The sequence below is a fragment of the Ailuropoda melanoleuca genome, chromosome 5 (genome assembly GCF_002007445.2).
Source record: "Ailuropoda melanoleuca isolate Jingjing chromosome 5, ASM200744v2, whole genome shotgun sequence".
NCBI lineage: Eukaryota > Metazoa > Chordata > Mammalia > Carnivora > Ursidae > Ailuropoda > Ailuropoda melanoleuca.
In genome coordinates this window covers 55904411-55921765 of record NC_048222.1, presented here as the reverse complement: position 1 = coordinate 55921765, position 17355 = coordinate 55904411, and the positions used below count along the sequence as shown (strand labels likewise).

Here is a 17355-nt window from a genome sequence, read left to right as displayed (position 1 = left end):
AGTCCATAGTCTCTCATGTTTCATTCCCCCTTCTGATTACCCCCCTTTTCTTTATCCCTTTCTTCCCCTACCGATCCTCCTAGTTCTTATGTTCCATAGATGAGAGAAATCATATGATAATTGTCTTTCTCTGCTTGACTTATTTCACTTAGCATTATCTCCTCCAGTGCCGTCCATGTTGCAGCAAATGTTGAGAATTCGTTCTTTCTGATAGCTGAGTAATATTCCATTGTATATATGGACCACAGCTTCTTAATCCAGTCATCTGTTGAAGGGCATCTCGGCTCCTTCCATGATTTAGCTATTGTGGACAATGCTGCTATGAACATTGGGGTGCATATGGCCCTTCTCTTTATCTCTTAAAAGCCCTTTTGATCATTTTTTTAAGCCTGTGCTGTATCCTATAATGTGCCTTGAAGCTTTAGGCTTTGTTGATAAATTAAGGTTCTCTAGTATTGAAATATCTTCCTTCAGCCTTCAAAGAGAAACATTAGCTTAGCCAGGCTTAGGGTTTATGGAAATCACATTTATCTGAGCTTTGTGTAAATTTTTCTCCCATGTTCTCATTTACAAATGCTAAGCATAAGATTTAAGGTCATTCTTAGCCTCACATTTGTAAAAAAATTTTTTTATCTCCCTTATCTGCCTCTGTCTCAGAGTATAAATATTTTATAAGTAGGTATGCAAGGGAAGGAGAGGAGATTTGGGAGATTTTGTTTGTTTTATTGGTGGTGTTTTTCAGGATTGGTCAAAAGAACAGCATGGTATCAAGGGAAAAACAGGCTTTGAAATCTGGCCAATCTGAATTAGAATTCCAGGTGAATGGGAGCTATTATCTAGCTGTGCGACCTTAACAAGTCACTTGAGTGAGATCTCTGCGCCTCAATGTTTTTTACACAGAGAAGTGAGATAATAAAAGTGCTCTTATTCATAGAATTATGGTGAAGTTAAGTAAGTTCACTATAGTAGAGTGCTTCAAACCATGCTTTTCATATGGTAAGCACCACAGGTGTGTAAGCTCTTATTAGTACCACTATCTTTATTACTATTATTATCACCGTTAGTCATGGATCTACCCATCAATATCCATGCTGAGAGCGTTGGGAAAATTTCCTAACCTCGTCAAATGCTTTGCACAGGGTAAGTAATCAATAAACACCTCCTTGATTAATTCTCATTTCCACGTGGCTTATTTGGCAGGGCAGGGAGGGGTTCGCTATGACCACAATCATTTACGCTGTTGGTCTTATTTCTCTAACCATTGCACCATCAGCAACTTCTACACCGTCAGTATCACAGATCTGCTCATTTTTTGGCATGACACTTACAACAAAAACAGCTTATAGAACTCTAGCCAATTTTTCACTATCTTCCTAACATTGCTATTATTGCTATCTTACTCTATCCAATGCTTTATAGGGCATCTATAATTTATTGTGACTACTTGTCCACCACCATGTTTGCTTTAAGAGAAAAATCCACATAAAATGTTGAGCACAGGGCCGGGTACACTGTAGGAGGTATGCATGTATATTTGCTAGTCTCACTATTATCAAATATTTTATATAAATTATCTCATTTAATCTTTAATAAATGGTCCTATGAAGAAATTCCCTATTTCATAGATGAAATAACTGATGTTCAGACACAAACTGAGATCACAAGTTAGCAAATGAGAGAAAGGATTCAAAACTATGGTCTATTTTATCCCAAAACACTCTTCCACTACATCTGGGCGGACTTCACCAGTTCTCCTTTTATCCTTTTCATTAAAAGTTTCAGTTTATTTCCACTCCTTTTTAGCGTTAAAGTGAGAATATTGCTTTTTCAATTAAAAGCATTCTCCCTAAGTTCTATTGAGGTCCCTTCAAATCTACTTCTGTTTGGGGTAATATCCTTTAAAGCTGGGCAAGGTTGAGCGAGAGGCCCCGGGCTTCCACCTTTCTTACAAACATATTCCATATAGCAAATGGTTTAAAAGCTTTAAAATCAGACATAGATTCAAATCTCATCTCTACACAGACTAGCTCATAGGGTCATTGTGAGTTACTCTACTTTAATCCTTACAATAACTCTATGAAATTAGTACTTGCATCATCCCCAACTTGCAGCTGAGTAAACTAGGGCTGAGAATGGCCCCACAGTTCACCGTATGGCCAGGCGTCTAGTTGGGAGTTCCCAAATCAAGACAGTATCAGCTGTGTCTATTGGGGACCATGCCCAGTTAGGGAGGCCTGCCTCATCCTCTCTGAGCCACAGCAATGATCAATAAACCAGGGATACCTGTGCCCCCTCTGCTCTGCAGCCTCCCTTTCTCAACTCTTGTCCTTCTTGGTTTTGTCAGCTCATAATGAGTTTTGTTCTTTCCTTGAAAGGTTTTCACTTAAGAGACCGAACTGCGTTATTTGATCTGCTATAGCCATGGAATACTGTTCTACTGTTTTGTTGTTACGAAGCTCAAGAGAAAACACAGCTACAGCCACAGATCTGTGTGCTTTTGTTCAATATCATGTGAGCTCAAGAGAAAACCATCTCTGTATCATTGGTTTATTACTTTTAAAAGATCTGAAACAATCATGGCCAACCGTTAACATTTATTTAATCTGAGTGGTGGGCACACAGGTGTCATTTCCGATGCTGCTCTGTAAGTTTGAAATATTTCATAAATTAGGTAAAAATACCTAAGTAGAAAAACCTGTCTAGTCTCACAAAGGCAAATAAATAAAGTATGGCTCTCCTTATAGAGTTTCTACTCACAGAATGAAAATACTTGTTACACGTTGGAAAACAAGTAAACACAGCCAAATACTTAAATGCATAATTATCTCACAGCAGATTACTTACTGTTTTCCCCAAGGTCTTAAAATATACATATATCTAGTCCTCTTATTTGGGGTTTGATGGTCAAGGCTTTCAAGGGTCATCCTCTACAGTTAAAGGACTAGCTGTAGAATGGATAGAAAGGCATGGGGCCAAGTCTGGTGATGATCAGAGGGGCCAAAAAACTAGAAGCCACACAGAGTGGCATTAATCACCATGGGGAATTTTAGTCTCATTCTTTCAGGCTAAGAAACATGTTCATCAGCCTCCTGAGAAGGATTCCTTCTCTCAAGGGCAGACTTATGTTAACCAAGCTTACAAGATTGATAAATAAAATCAGAGTTTCAATATATTATTTTATAATGAGAAATCTGTCATAGAGCCAGTGCACTAATTCTTTGTAGGAAAACTTTCATTGAACAAATTATAATTACATGACTAGCACAGCATGAGAAAAGAGGAATTGTTAGCCACCTTTGTTGAATGCTTAATAGTACCAAACTACAATAGCCCAATGCATCCATCTCCATATATGGGAAAGACCTGCCAATAAGAACAAAATGCTAAAAATTATCCATTGGGCAAAACTCTGTCACCTAGCTAGTGCCTAACTGCATCCTGTCAATGTCTACCCGGCCTTCACAGTTATCAAAACCATCTCTGAATTCAGACTTTCATCAAATGTGCCCGTGTACTCAATCTTATAGCAGGTCTTATAAGTCAAATGTCACCCACAAAATTGATTCTATCAGTTATCTTTCTTAGAGCCTATAAAAGCCTCCATGTAGCAACTTAGGTTGAGTCATAGAAAGATGAAAATATCTTTACGAGGGCCCATCATGTAATTCATGAAGTTGTTCATCAATGTATCCCAAGTTCCTAGAACAGTGCCAGTCACTTAATAGACAATAAATATTTCTAATGTAAATGAAAAAAATCCTCATTAAACATTTTTTAAAAAGTAGTTCAGTATAAACGTAAAGCCCATACATTTTCACTAATCATTCTCACTCCTCATTTGATAAACACAATCATTCAGGACCTGGAATTTTGTCCTACTATACTTTTCCACATTCAGCCTGAGTTACTTACAGAAAATCCCCCAAAGCTATTTATCACCCATCAGTCAATACCACCACTTCTATCACCAAGTATTACCTTAGAGGCCCATGTTTATATTTTCCTATGTATTCTAGCGGCCAAATTAGCACCACAATGAACTAAGCATCAATTATCTTCTTCCTACACCAAAGAGCATACCAACCACTCTTACTGCAGGACAAAAATAAGTGTATAAATATTGCTAAAATCTGATACCAAAATGGGTTTAAACAAAGAAAGTTTTTGGTGAAGTCATAAAGTTCCAGAAGGCATGAATTCAAGTGTTCTTAAGGTAAATCCCATCCCAGCATGTGTGCTCTGTGTATGTTTTACTCACTGCATACTGGAACTTTTCATTATATTCACGGTCATTGGCTTTCACTATCCGTTCCACTTCTAAAGAGAAAGAGAAATCAGGTATGAAATTAAATTTCTGACACAAAGAAACATATAACTCATTAAACTAACATCACTTAGGTTACTTTGATTGTCTCAAGGTTGCAAGAATTCTTTCCTTTGAAATCTGAAGGGCATTGGTTTTTTCCAGCCTAAGTGTTGGAACATGCGTTGGAAAGTCCCAAAATGGAAAGCTGAAATGTGTCTCATTGTAATTCTGATGCCAGCCATAAAACAAAACATTATGTGTCTCCAATTTCTACATCCCTTTAGTTCCACAAAGACCCTTTCTCTTAACTCCAAGTGGGTCCTAAATGAGAAGGCTGCTAACAGTCAAATGCCACCCTGGGAAGAGATTTTTTCTTTTCTTTTGGCTACAAAGTGACGAAATACAATGTAGCCAAATGCAAAACATACTGAAGTGGCCAGTGAGGTCAGGGGCCTTAAGGTCAATGAGCAAAGGTGATATTTCTAAACAACCCAGGCATATTGAGAGGCACTGCACATCACCAGGAGATGGAGACTTGCCCTTTGCTGGAAGTAGCCAAAAAAAATCTTCTGGAAACAAATGCAAACACCAATACAATAACAAAATAAAAGAACAACAAATTCAAAGATTATGATGTATAGAAATTAAAATTTGCAGAGGGAAAGAAGAGACAGTGCCCCCAGAAACACCAGCAGTGCACATTTTTGTAGTAAAAGTAGCAACTTCTTGCTCCAGTTTACTGAATTCAGAGTTGACAAAGGGATAATGTTGGAATAATGAAAGCTATGGGATGAAGACCAGCAAAATAATCACCAGATGTCAATGTTGAACACTCATGGTGAATGACTTCATCATTTCACCTGGGATTCCTTTAATCCCACAGTTCTCCACCTGGGTAAGTGACAGGTGGTAAAAAGTGTAGGGATAGTGGTAAAAGTCTGAGTTTGGATAAAGTACATTTACAGGCAGTAAAAAGTATAGGGATAGTGGTAAAAGTCTGAGTTTAGAGAAGGTACATGTTGTACAACCACAGAGATAAAGAAGACTGGAGGGTGGAAAGTAACTTAGAGTCATATATTAGGGATGGGGAGGAAGAGCAAGGGGAAAGCAAAGAGAAGACCTGAAAGTAGAAGTGAGAGGACAAAGAAGAGGGAGATGAAGAGGAGGGGCAGGGAGAAAGGAATATATTCTATCACCACCCCCATCCTCCAAATACCAGGCACCATGATTTGTAAGAAGTGACTACTTTTTCCCAAAAGTCCAAGACGAGTGTAAATGTCTCTACAGTCTCTTTGGTTCAAGTCTCAAGTATGATGTTGTGTTCACCTCTGAGAACTGCTGCTGATAAACGACACCCCGTCTTTGCTCATGGTTGAGTCTCTAACTTTTGTGGAATGTTTGTCTGTTTGACATCCACCTACATGGCTTTCTTTTTACCTATGTAATGAAGTTAGTTCTCTGTGACTGTTCCTGTTTTCAAGGTTAGCTCACCTAATTTCTGGTAGAACAATATTGGATTGATGTCCACAACTGACCACACTGAGTGGGCTTGCCCCTAACATATATAACTCTGAAATCCAGAACTCACCAGGAGGCAACCTCCTAACCAACCATCCCCTGAAGGAAACATTTCAAACACTGGCTATAAAGGCACCATCCTCCCCTTCTTACTGGTTCCCTAACAAAAAGCAAAAATATCAAAGCCCAAAATGGTATTTTGGAGGGTGAGGGTTCTTAAAGCTTAAAAGGCTTGGATGATTTGTTTAAACATTCCTACAGTAACGCAGGCATAGTAAAACTGCTGACAGGAAAACAACAAATATTATTGCGAGGGTGAAGGTTGGGGCTCTCTTCTGCAGAGCAAAGGTTAACCTGGCCTATCTGGGATCCTGCTTATAACTTAAAGATTAACTTTAGCTCTAAGTCAAAACTGAGACATGTTAATTTTATATTAATTGCCTTTAGTTTACATCATACACATTCAGATGATTATTTTTAAAGTTCATATTTATATGGAGCACATCCAGGGATAGAATTCTACCGTTCTGCAGCTAGTTTTACTCACTCTAAACACCAGAATCTTGATTCCTGTCCAGTGTAACCACCCTCTCCAAGAACTGAGAATAACCCTTTCCCAAAGTGGCCAGAAGAGTAATTTCTGGGCTAGGAGTGTTTGGATGTTCTTCAGGGTATCCACATTGCTCTTGTCCCATGAGACTTTGTTAGGGACAGGAAAGTCCTCTTTCGTCTTCTAAATCATTATTAAATCTGTATCTTTGCTCTGTCCTTCCAATAGGTACAGTCTTTCTAAACTGAGTCTTTATAAATAAACTCTGGCATATTTTTCTATCCCTTCACTAAGCTCTGCAAAATTCTGGCTTTGGTTCTATATCCCTACAGTTTTCTGCTTTTAACCTAACTAGGCTAGACCAAGAACTGACATTCTTAAATGTGCTCGGACAGTGGGTGAAGGGATAGAAACCCCTCTTGGCAATAAGTCACATCCTGTAAGAAAAGGAAGCTGTAAATGAATCCTCCATGAACAACTCCCATTGAGAATTGCTCAGAGGTTCAATGATGTAGTGCCCAAAATTTCATAGGCATTGCAGGACCCATCCAGCTGTGAGAGTACTGAAAGAAAAGTACCCACCAGGACATTTAGGATTTACTAGGGTAAGCTCACTGCTACATAATCGTTATCACTGAATTTGTGTGGTTCCAAAAAGGAGTAAAGTGATACACAAGGATGTATAAAATATAGTGAGCCAGCATATGTTTAAAGTGAAGTTCAAAGAGCTTCCAGTTCAAGATAGCAAACTAGGTAGGTCCTTCTACCCCCCTTCCCACCAGATCTCACTGAAAGATCAGCAATATGTTTTTAAAAAGAATAAAAATATAACAGTGCTGAAAAACAAGAGTGAAGGCTAGCAGAGGTTCATAAATTTTAAACATTATCGGTGAAGCCCCAGAGAAGTTCCAAATTCAATCAATAAATACAAAGGTTGAAAATGTGTCATAGATAGAGTGACAGTCCCAGTTTATGCCTATTGTCTTGGCAAAATAACTTTCCACTTTCAAAAGTGTCTTGGCCTGGAAGATAAATTATCTGTGCATTCTAGTTTTGGAGAATCACCAGAATAATTAAAGAAAAATAGAGCTAGGTGGACCCCCCATATCCTCCTACCCTCGCTCATTAAAGAGATTAGGCAACATGCCTGGAGAGGAAACCAAGAGTGGGTATTCAAATCGAAGAGAGAAGCAGCTCTGAACCTCCACATCAGCTACGGGAGACTCAGGTCCTAGCAAACCCTGCCTTAGAGACGCAGCTGTGGGATTTGCCAGACTATAGACTGAATGTTTATGGCCCCCCAAAATTTCTATGTTGGAAGATTCCCAATGAGATAATATTTGAGGGCCTTTGGGAGGTGATTAGGTTATGAGAGTAGAGCCCTCATGAGTGGGATTAGTGCCCTTATAAAAGAGGCCCCAGAGAGTCCCTTGCCCCTTGCATCATGTGAGGATACATCAAGAAGGCAGCCATCTGTGAACCAGGAAGCAGGCTCTCACCAGACAACAAATGCACTGACTCCTTGATCTTGGACTTCCTAATCTCCAGACTGTGATAAATAAATTTCTGTTGTTTATAAGCCACCCAGTTTATGGTATTCTGCTATAGCAGCCAGAAAAAACTAAGATACACAGAAAAACCTCCCTGTGGAGCTGACTACATCACTAGCCTTCCAATTTAAAGGAGAGGGCTGGCCAGGGTAAAGACATTTACAATTGCCCTCTTATGTTAACTCAAACCAACAACTCTAAGTCACCAGATGTCTGAGAAAAATCAATAGCACAAAAGAGAAGGATGCAAGAGGAAGAGATAATGCTGAAAATGGATGGGTGAAAGAGTTTTTATGCTAATTAGTACCTTGAAGATATTCAAGAAGTTATGGCTTCCATGAAGCAAGAACAAGCTGATAGGAACAAAGATAACAGAACAAGAAAGAGTTCCTAAAAATTAAAACTACTACTAATGGAAAAACAGGTAGGATAGACCTAATGAAAAATAAAACTGAAGAAAGCTCTTAAAATACATAGCAAAATGACAAAGAGGAGGAAGATGTGAAAAGAACACTTAGTAGAAGGGAACATCAACAATGGATAAGTAGAAATAATCAAGTAAACAGAAGAAAATTTCCCTGCACCAAAGTAAGACCTAACTCTTCAAAGTGAAAAAGCCACCAAGTGCCAGTCAGAATGAATGAAAATGGACCCACAGATCTCCACAAAATTTTGAGCTCCAAATACAAAGCAAAATATTTTTAAATTCCAGAAGAGGAAAAAAAAAATCGTTAGCCCTAGAGACCTGAGAATTGGACTAACATGAAATTTCTCATCAGCAAAAAGGGTCATAGAAGACACTGAAGTGACGCCTTCTAGTTTCAAGGAAAAGTATGTTTGATCTCAGAATTCTATATGCAGCCAAATAATCAATCAAGTGTGAAGGGGCAATAATAACACTTTCAGACATGTGAGAGTGTTAACATACAAGATCATTTCCAAAATGACTCAGGACTATACAACAGGGAAATAGTTTAAATATTTTAAAAATGGAGTTAAAGAAGATATAGAAGCAAGGATGATAATCAACTGTACTCAACAATGAAAATAAAGCTACCTGACATGATCACCTACATACTCGTTCTAAGTGAGCCACAAATTCTACAGAAAAAGGAAAGGCTTGTCTATTTCCATTTATTTCACAGCCTGTACGGCAAAAATAAACCAGTTGCTCAGGAAAAGTACAATTATGTATTAGTTCTTGGCTCAAACAATTTCTCTAAGAAATCCTCATAAAGAAGTCATTGATACAAAGCACATAAAATGAGTTTTTAAGAGCTGTGTTTTGTAACAATTCTAGGGATGTCGTTCCAAACACAATTCAGAGGGCCCGATGCTAGGCTCTCATATTCAGTCTCTACTGAGCTGATTAAATTCAGGAATGTATTTTAGGATATTTAGAAAAATAAATAAATTGCATGTCCTTTCAGAAATCATCCTAATTATTTCTGTCAACTGCACTTGTGCTAAATGCTAAATGACTGAGTTTCAGATTGGAATTCCTGAAAAACACCTAAAGAACTGCTATGCTGTGTTGCTAGCTGAGTACAGATTCTTGGGACAGAAAATCAAACTGGTAATAGTGTTAACGTTCTTTTGTGACAGCTGAGGAGCCTAACAAAGACATTTACCTAAATAGGAAGCTATCCTTCATCATTTCAGCAAGCAAGGAGAAGAGCCATTAGCAGAGGCAGAATTATCTTAGACACTTATTTTGAATCTGCTCCAGAATATAGAAAAATAGGTATGGTAAAAAATAGGTAATTAAACCCACAAAGTCCTCCTTCACATAGTATAATGGAAGTAGCCTTTACTTTCTGAAACTCAAAGGCCAGTATAATTTGATGCCTGTCTCAATCAAAAGATCAATAAAGCACTCATAGAATGCTTATCTTCGAGCCATATGCTTCCTGTTACCTTATCCAAGGCAACTAAATAAGGATACCTTATTTATTTTATGAAGTGGTCATTTATAAATCAGTTAAATGTTAGGAAACATTTACCAAAAGAGTAATCTTAGTTTCAGGATAAATACCCTATACCTCCCTACAATAATTATCTGACTGGGCAGCTGATAAGTGGATATGGTTTTATTATCTGAAACCTATGTATGTGCATATGCTTGTCTTTCCATTTGGAAGGACAAGATGCATCAAGAACATCCAAGTGTTGGGGCACCTGGATGGCTCAGTTGGTTAAGCATCTAACTTCAGGGGCGCCTGGGTGGCACAGCGGTTAAGCATCTGCCTTCGGCTCAGGGCGTGATCCCATAGTCCTGGGATCGAGCCCCTCATCGGGCTCCTCCGCTGGGAACCTGCTTCTTCCTCTCCCACTCCCCCTGCTTGTGTTCCCTCTCTTGCTGGCTGTCTCTCTCTCTAATAAATAAATAAAATCTTAAAAAAAAAAAAAAGCATCTGACTTCAGCTCAGGTCAAGATCTGCGGGTCCTGGGATCCAGCCCAGCATCTTTGGGACTCCCTGCTCAGCAGGGAGCCTGCTTCTCCCTCTCCCTTTGCCCCTCCTCCTGCTCATGCTCCCTTTCACTCTCGCTCTCAAATCAATAAATAAAGTCTTTATTAAAAAGTTAAAAAAAAAATTCAATTGTTATCCAATCACTAAAACACAAGTTTGAAAGATGGGAGGGACAAAACACAGCCCTGCTGGAAATTTTTAACCTCAGTTGAGATGTTGTTCTTTGTTACCAAGACCTTTGGGACCCATAAAAATGAGAGTTTGATGACAGAGCACTCATACAAGAGAAGGAGGCCTGGATCTTTAAGCCAGAGGCCTGAGATCTTCCTTCTACCAACTATGTGTGTGAGCACGTTTTAACTCATGACCTCTCCTTATCTGTGGTTCCTCAGAAAAATAATGCCACTTTGTGTTGACATCATCATATAAGAAAATATACGGAAAGCACTCTGCAAACAGAAAAATGACCAAAAAAACTATTTTCTTAAAAAAAAAATAGCAAATAGGTGAAAAAAGAAATCACCCAAGCTTGAACAGTCTTAAAGCTGCTTGTATTATTATTTGTCAAAAGGATCTGAAGTAATTTTCTGAATATTCTTAGTGGAAACTGGCAAATACCCATTGATTCTTCCCCAGGTTGTTGTGGGCAACACCCAACCCCTAATCTGGGCTCTTGTCCCTCATACCATAACAACTTAGATAAGATTCAGCTTCTGCTGCCAGCAGGCATTTAAGTCTTTTTTTCCTCTTAGTTTGTCTATGAACAACTCCTAACACCTTAATATTTAAGACTAGTTGGTGAGTGCAATAGCTCTGTTAAAAGACCAAGAGTAAGGAGAAAGATTTAGAAGGCTTCCATTTGACCCATAAGTGATCACAGCAACTACAAATTCCTAATTAGTGAACACAACTGTCTTTCTTCAATTAACTCCAGAGCATTTTGTCCTTCACCAAATGTGGTTTGGGAGACAGTCTTCAGGCAACTGGCTTTCGATCCCCAAAATCATGAAACGATGAAGCACCACAAAAAATTTGGGGGCTCTGTATAAACCCTGCTGACAGTAACTACTAGTACTTCCTCAACAAGGTTGGTCCCAATCCAAAAGCTGAAGAATGTCTCCAAACATGGAGTGTCGTTTGGGGTTGTTGTTGGTTTTTTGGGTTGGGTCAGAAGTCTCAGAAAAATACCCTGAAGCCAAATCAATAACTTAAGCTTTTTCCTTTCTGAATTTTCTTTCATTCTTCACAATCTGGTCTTGTGGTTGGAAGCCAAAGCAATTCATTAAAGACATGAGGAAAGAACAATGAGTGGGGAGAGCTTTAAAGAAAAGAGTTCCCCGCCCTTCAAGATTTCCTGATTTGACTCCAAAAGCACATTCTGATACAATTGAAAAATATGTGTCCTAAATCGGGGTTTCCTATTGAAACCCAGCGGTGACCTGCGGCTGCTGGGACTTACTGACATTTGAACAGCAAACTAAAGAGAATTGAGGCAAAAAAGAAAAATCTTCCCACAAATTTTTTTATTCTTGTCCTCACAAAAGAGCTTGGAAACACAGTTAGGGGATTCAAACAAATACTAAAAGGCCTTGGGTTTGTTTTCCTCTTGGCTGAGCCAATTTGCTCATCAGGTCCAGATATTTGGAAAATTTGATTTATTGGAAGCTCGATTCCTCCCATGGCTTACTATAGCTTCACAAAGAAATATAAAAAATTTTAACCAGTTCGTTCTTTTTCCACCATACATGAATGGGATTACACAAGTTACAAGTAAAAATCGATAAAATCATATAAATCCCTGGCATACTGCTTTCTGTAAGTATAGATTCCACAACTAAAAAGTTAAGAATTACTACAACATAATGAGAATCATAACAGCTAACATGTATTGAGCATTGGTTAAAAACTAGATACTATATGAACTGTTTCGCATACATTACTTCATTATTCCTCAAAACAATCCAGGTATCAGCAGGTATATGCTATTGTTGGTTCCATTTTACAGATGAGGAAAATAAAGGCCTCACAAGACTATGCAGTACAATCAGATTTCAAACACTGAGCTGCCGCTCTTGTAAAGGCAGTTTGGCAGATATTCTGGGTATAAGGAGATGGCAGATGGTACTGTCAAGGAGAGGAAAAAGAGGACTTTGTCATTGAACGCCATGCTCCAGGCTATACTTCAAATACACACTCCTTCCCAATTAACCCTGCAGCCCTGGGACCTCTCACATTCCATGGCTTCTAGGCTTCTCTCTGCTTCCTGGTGGAGGCTGTCCTAGAGAACCTGTCTACCCTCTTCGTGGATACTTTGGGCAGTCCTTGCTGAGAGTACTCTCCCAAACCCCCGTTCAAAACTTACTGCTTTCTTTGCACCCTTTCTCATATGGCCCCAGTGCTAGACTGTTGGTTTTTATTTCCATTCTTTTATAATTTGATTGTGTATAGCAAAAAAAAAAAAAATGCATTTTTATGGACTGGGCCAGGATCAGAGTGTTTTCTGTAAAGATGAAAAATAGCTGTATCTTCCTACAGCATCCCCTTTCAAAAAGAAAAATTAAATCAGGATCTACCCCCAAGAATCACAAGAGCCTAGAAGAAGCTGGAGGACATTTAATTTTCCACTGTGAGACACTTTCTGGCCATCCAAGGGAAAGCAAGCAACCTATCACCAAGTGAGAGGAAAGAACCCCAGGTAGAAAATAAAGACACAGGGTAAGGAAATCTGAAGATGTCTCTTCTCTGGTATCTCAGGGGTTGCACAGGAAGCCGTGTTTTTCAAAGCTTACATTCGTTATTTAGAGATGAATGAGGCTTATAAATTGCGTTTCCTTAGTACATATTGGTTTCTGTGCCTCAGACCCCTGAATCCATGTGGCAATTAAAATCTGCTGGCGCCAAGACAAAGTGATTTATTCCAGAAATATTTATTGAACTCCTTTGAGCAAGGCTGCAGTGAAGGAAAAACAAACAAGACAGCGATATGCTTTGAAGGGTGAACATGTCCACAGATACCCACATAGTAAGGAAGCAGAGGAGAGGCCCAGAAGTCACGGAAACCAGAGAAAAAGAAAGTCAGGTCCAGATAGGTGGTGATGCCTTTTCAGCTGTCTCAAGCAGCTCTGAAGGGAATTTATGCAGCTAGATACACACTGGGCTGTATGATAGGGTGTTTTGCCAAACACCTTATCCAAGTCATTTACTGAAAAGAAAAGGCATCTGGTAGGGGTGGTCTGCCACCTAAGAAAAGATATGGACTTTTCAAGAGGACATCTCCAGTTTTTCCTCCACTGTCCCTTCTAGCAAAATAGTGGACCACATGTGAAAAAAAACAAAAGAAAAATTAGGAACCTCACTTTGTTTATGTATTAGTGAAGCCTTCAGATAACATACTTTAAAAGAGATACAATGGAGCCAGAACTTTAGGCTAAAAGGAAATCGGACCATTTCTCACACTCCCCTCCTGACCCACCAATCCATACTCTGGTCTAAATCGCCCCTCCTCTCTCCAGCTACTGCAGTAGCCTCCCCTGGGCTCTCCCAGCTTCTACCCCTGCCCCTATAATCTACTTTCAGTAGAGCAACCAGAGTGATCCTTTTACAATTATATTAGTTTCCTATTGCTGCTCTAGCAAATCGTCACAAACTCAGTTGCTTAAAACAACACATGTGTGTCATCTTTTTATTCTGGAAGTCAGAAATCTGAAAGCAGAGCTCACAAGGCTAAAATCAAGGTGTTTTATCAGGACTGAGTTCCTCCTAAAAGCTCTCAGGGAGAACCCATTCCTTGCTTCATGGCCACATCACTCTGACCTCCACTTCTAAGGGGACATCACCTTGTCTGATTCTCCTGCCTCCCTCTCATGAGAAACCTTGTGATTACAGTGGGCCCACCTGTGTAATCCAGGATATTCATCCTATGCCAGGATCCTTAACCATATCTCCAAAGTTTCTTTTACTATGGAAGGCAACATATTCACAGGTTCCAAGGATTAAGACATGGACATCTTTGGGAGAAGGGGTATTAATAGGCCTACCACAAGAACCACCTCTTTCCTCTGCTCAAAACATTCAATGCTGCTCCATCTCAAGAGAAAAAGCAAGTTCTTATAAAGGCGTTCAGGGCCCTGCCTGATCTTCACACACCTGCCCCATTATAACCACCAGAAGCCCACTTACCGTGGAGCTAAGAAAGCCTAACCTTCAGCTCACCTCACTTGCACTTTTCATTCCAAGACCCTGGGAGTTGCACTAGAAACATGTTTGCCAGGAAATCTTACTGTTTCCTACAACATGGATGGGCCTCAATGGCAGGCATCGTGCTAAGTAAAATAATGCAAACTGAGAAAGAGAAATACTATCTGATCTCACTTATATGTAAAACCTAAACAAATAAACTCATAGAAAAAGAGATCACGGGGCGCCTGGGTGGCACAGCGGTTAAGCGTCTGCCTTCAGCTCAGGGCGTGATCCCAGTGTTATGGGATCGAGCCCCACATCAGGCTCCTCTGTTATGAGCCTGCTTCTTCCTCTCCCACTCCCCCTGCTTGTGTTCCCCCTCTCGTTGGCTGTCTCTATCTCTGTCAAATAAATAAATAAAATCTTTAAAAAAAAAAAAAAAGAAAAAGATCAGACTACTTGAGGTTACGGGGAAGGGCAAAGAGAGGGAGGCACAAACTTATGTTGATAAGATAAGTACTAGGGATACAACGCACAACATGATGACTGTAGCTAATGCTGCCGTGTTGAGAGAGTAGATGCTTTTCTTTTTTTAATAAAGATTTTATTTATTTATTTGACAGAGAGGGCACAAGCAGCGGGAGGGGCAAAGGGAGAGGGAGAAGCAGGCTACCTGCTGAGCAGGGAGCCAAATGTGGGGCTGGATCCCAGGACCCTGGGATCATGACCTGAGCTGAAGGCAGACGCTTAACCACCTGAGCCACCCAGGAGCCCCAAAAGAGTAGCTCTTAAGAGTTCTTATCACAAGAAAATTTTTCTCCCTCTATTCTTTTTTATTCTTTTTATTTTATCTACACAAGAAGATGGATGTTAGCTGAATCTATTATGGTAATCATTTCACAATATATGTAAATCAAACCATCATGTTATATGACTTAAACGTATACAGTGATACATGTCAATTACTGCCAAAAAACCAGAAAAAATTAAACATTTTAATTAAAAAATAAGCGTATTTGTATTGTTTCTGATTTTGATTTGCAGAAGTAAATTTCAGCCACGAAGGCTAAGAACATTGTCTCTTCAGGGGCGCCTGGGTGGCGCAGTCGTTAAACGTCTGCCTTCGGCTCAGGGCATGATCCCAGCGTTCTGGGATCGAGCCCCACATCAGACTATTCTGCTGGGAGCCTGCTTCTTCCTCTCCCACTCCCCCTGCTTGTGTTGCCTCTCTTGCTGGCTGTCTCTCTCAAATAAAAAAATAAAAATCTTTAAAAAAAAAAAAAAAAAAGAGAGAACATTGTCTCTTCTACTCTAATTTCCCCCATTACACTTTGCCTCATGTCTTATGGCATCGGGATTCAGATAAGAGGTTGTCAAGTTGGAAATACCTTGAGTTTGTGTTTACTGGAATATATTTATGTGATTCACTGTCATTTCTGTACAGAGTTAAATCACTGGTAGTCCCACCAGGCTAGGAATGGTTCTCAGGAACACTCCTACTTCTGTGGGGACTCGCCCAGTGTTATAACATGAAGGTGTAGGGCCTGAGGTCATACAGCAACATGAGAATGTCCCATATACCTAGCACCAGAATTACGTGGATCATGGAGGACACAGGTTTGCAATACAGAAGTTAGCCTGTGCAGAATTCTTCCAGTCATCACACATGTAAAATTTTATGTGAAAGATTTCATTTTTACCAGCTCCTAGTTAAAACAGAATTTATTTCCTATTAGTAGTATTAGGAATTACCAAGTATTGAGTATTTTCCACACTATATATAATAAGCATACCATATATTCTTTTTTATGGGATTACATAAAATAAAATTTATTAGAATTGCTGTCCTTATAGAGCATAAACCCATTTGTAGCAGTACTACGCGTAACAAGTACATTTGTAACATCTCAGATATGAGGGAAACTTGATGTTTTCTCACAGTTAACAATCATAAATTTTTACATGACATTCTGAAGTCATGAAACTGAAAAACTATTCTAAACTATCATAACTTTAACTATGCTAGAGGAAAAATTGAATTCTCTAATATTTCTATAGAAAATTATGTAGCAGAATAAGGTTGTATAAGAAACAATCAGAAATAGTGGGACAAGGGGCGCCTGGGTGGCACAGCGGTTAAGCGTCTGCCTTCGGCTCAGGGCGTGATCCCGGCATTATGGGATCGAGCCCCACGTCAGGCTCCTCTGCTGTGAGCCTGCTTCTTCCTCTCCCACTCCCCCTGCTTGTGTTCCCTCTCTCTCTGGCTGCCTCTATCTCTGTCAAATAAATAAATAAAATCTTTAAAAAAAAAAAAAAAAAGAAATAGTGGGACAAAAACATAGGAAGAAAGGTACTATAAAGGTATGACAGGCAGTGAATTAATGAAGATCTTAGGTTTTTTTTTTTTCTTTCTGGATTTTGTGATGTGTGTGGTATTTTCAAAATTTAATTTATAGGCATTTCTTTTCTTACTCTAAATATTCCCTATTACACTTAATTTTGATTTTGTCTTAGTTTAGACCTCAAAAAAACTGGATCTAGCCCTGACAACCCTCCCCCTTGTTCATTCAGCTCCATCCACAGAGAGTCTCTTTATTATCCCTTGAACAGAACTAGGCACACACCCATCTCAAAGACTTTGCACTTGCTAGTCCCTCTGACCAGGATGCTTTTCCAGAGATCTACATGGCTCCTCTCTCTCACTTCCTTCAAATCTTTGCTCAAATATGTCTTTCTCAATTCAGCCTTCCCCAATTACCCTTTTCAAAATTGCAGCCCCTT

At 39.4% G+C, this 17355-nt stretch overlaps 1 protein-coding gene across 7 annotated transcripts in view; it reads right to left on the bottom strand.

The window, feature by feature from the left end:
- The window catches only part of ATP8B4 (ATPase phospholipid transporting 8B4 (putative)), a 247199-nt gene that overhangs the window by 186258 nt on the left and 43586 nt on the right, over window positions 1–17355 (bottom strand). For all 7 annotated transcript variants that reach the window (XM_034660997.1, XM_034661000.1, XM_034660999.1 and 4 more), the window contains exon 3: window positions 4259–4317. In XM_034660997.1, coding sequence (XP_034516888.1) covers window positions 4259–4317 — 59 coding nt within the window. The remainder of the gene's footprint in view (window positions 1–4258; window positions 4318–17355) is intronic.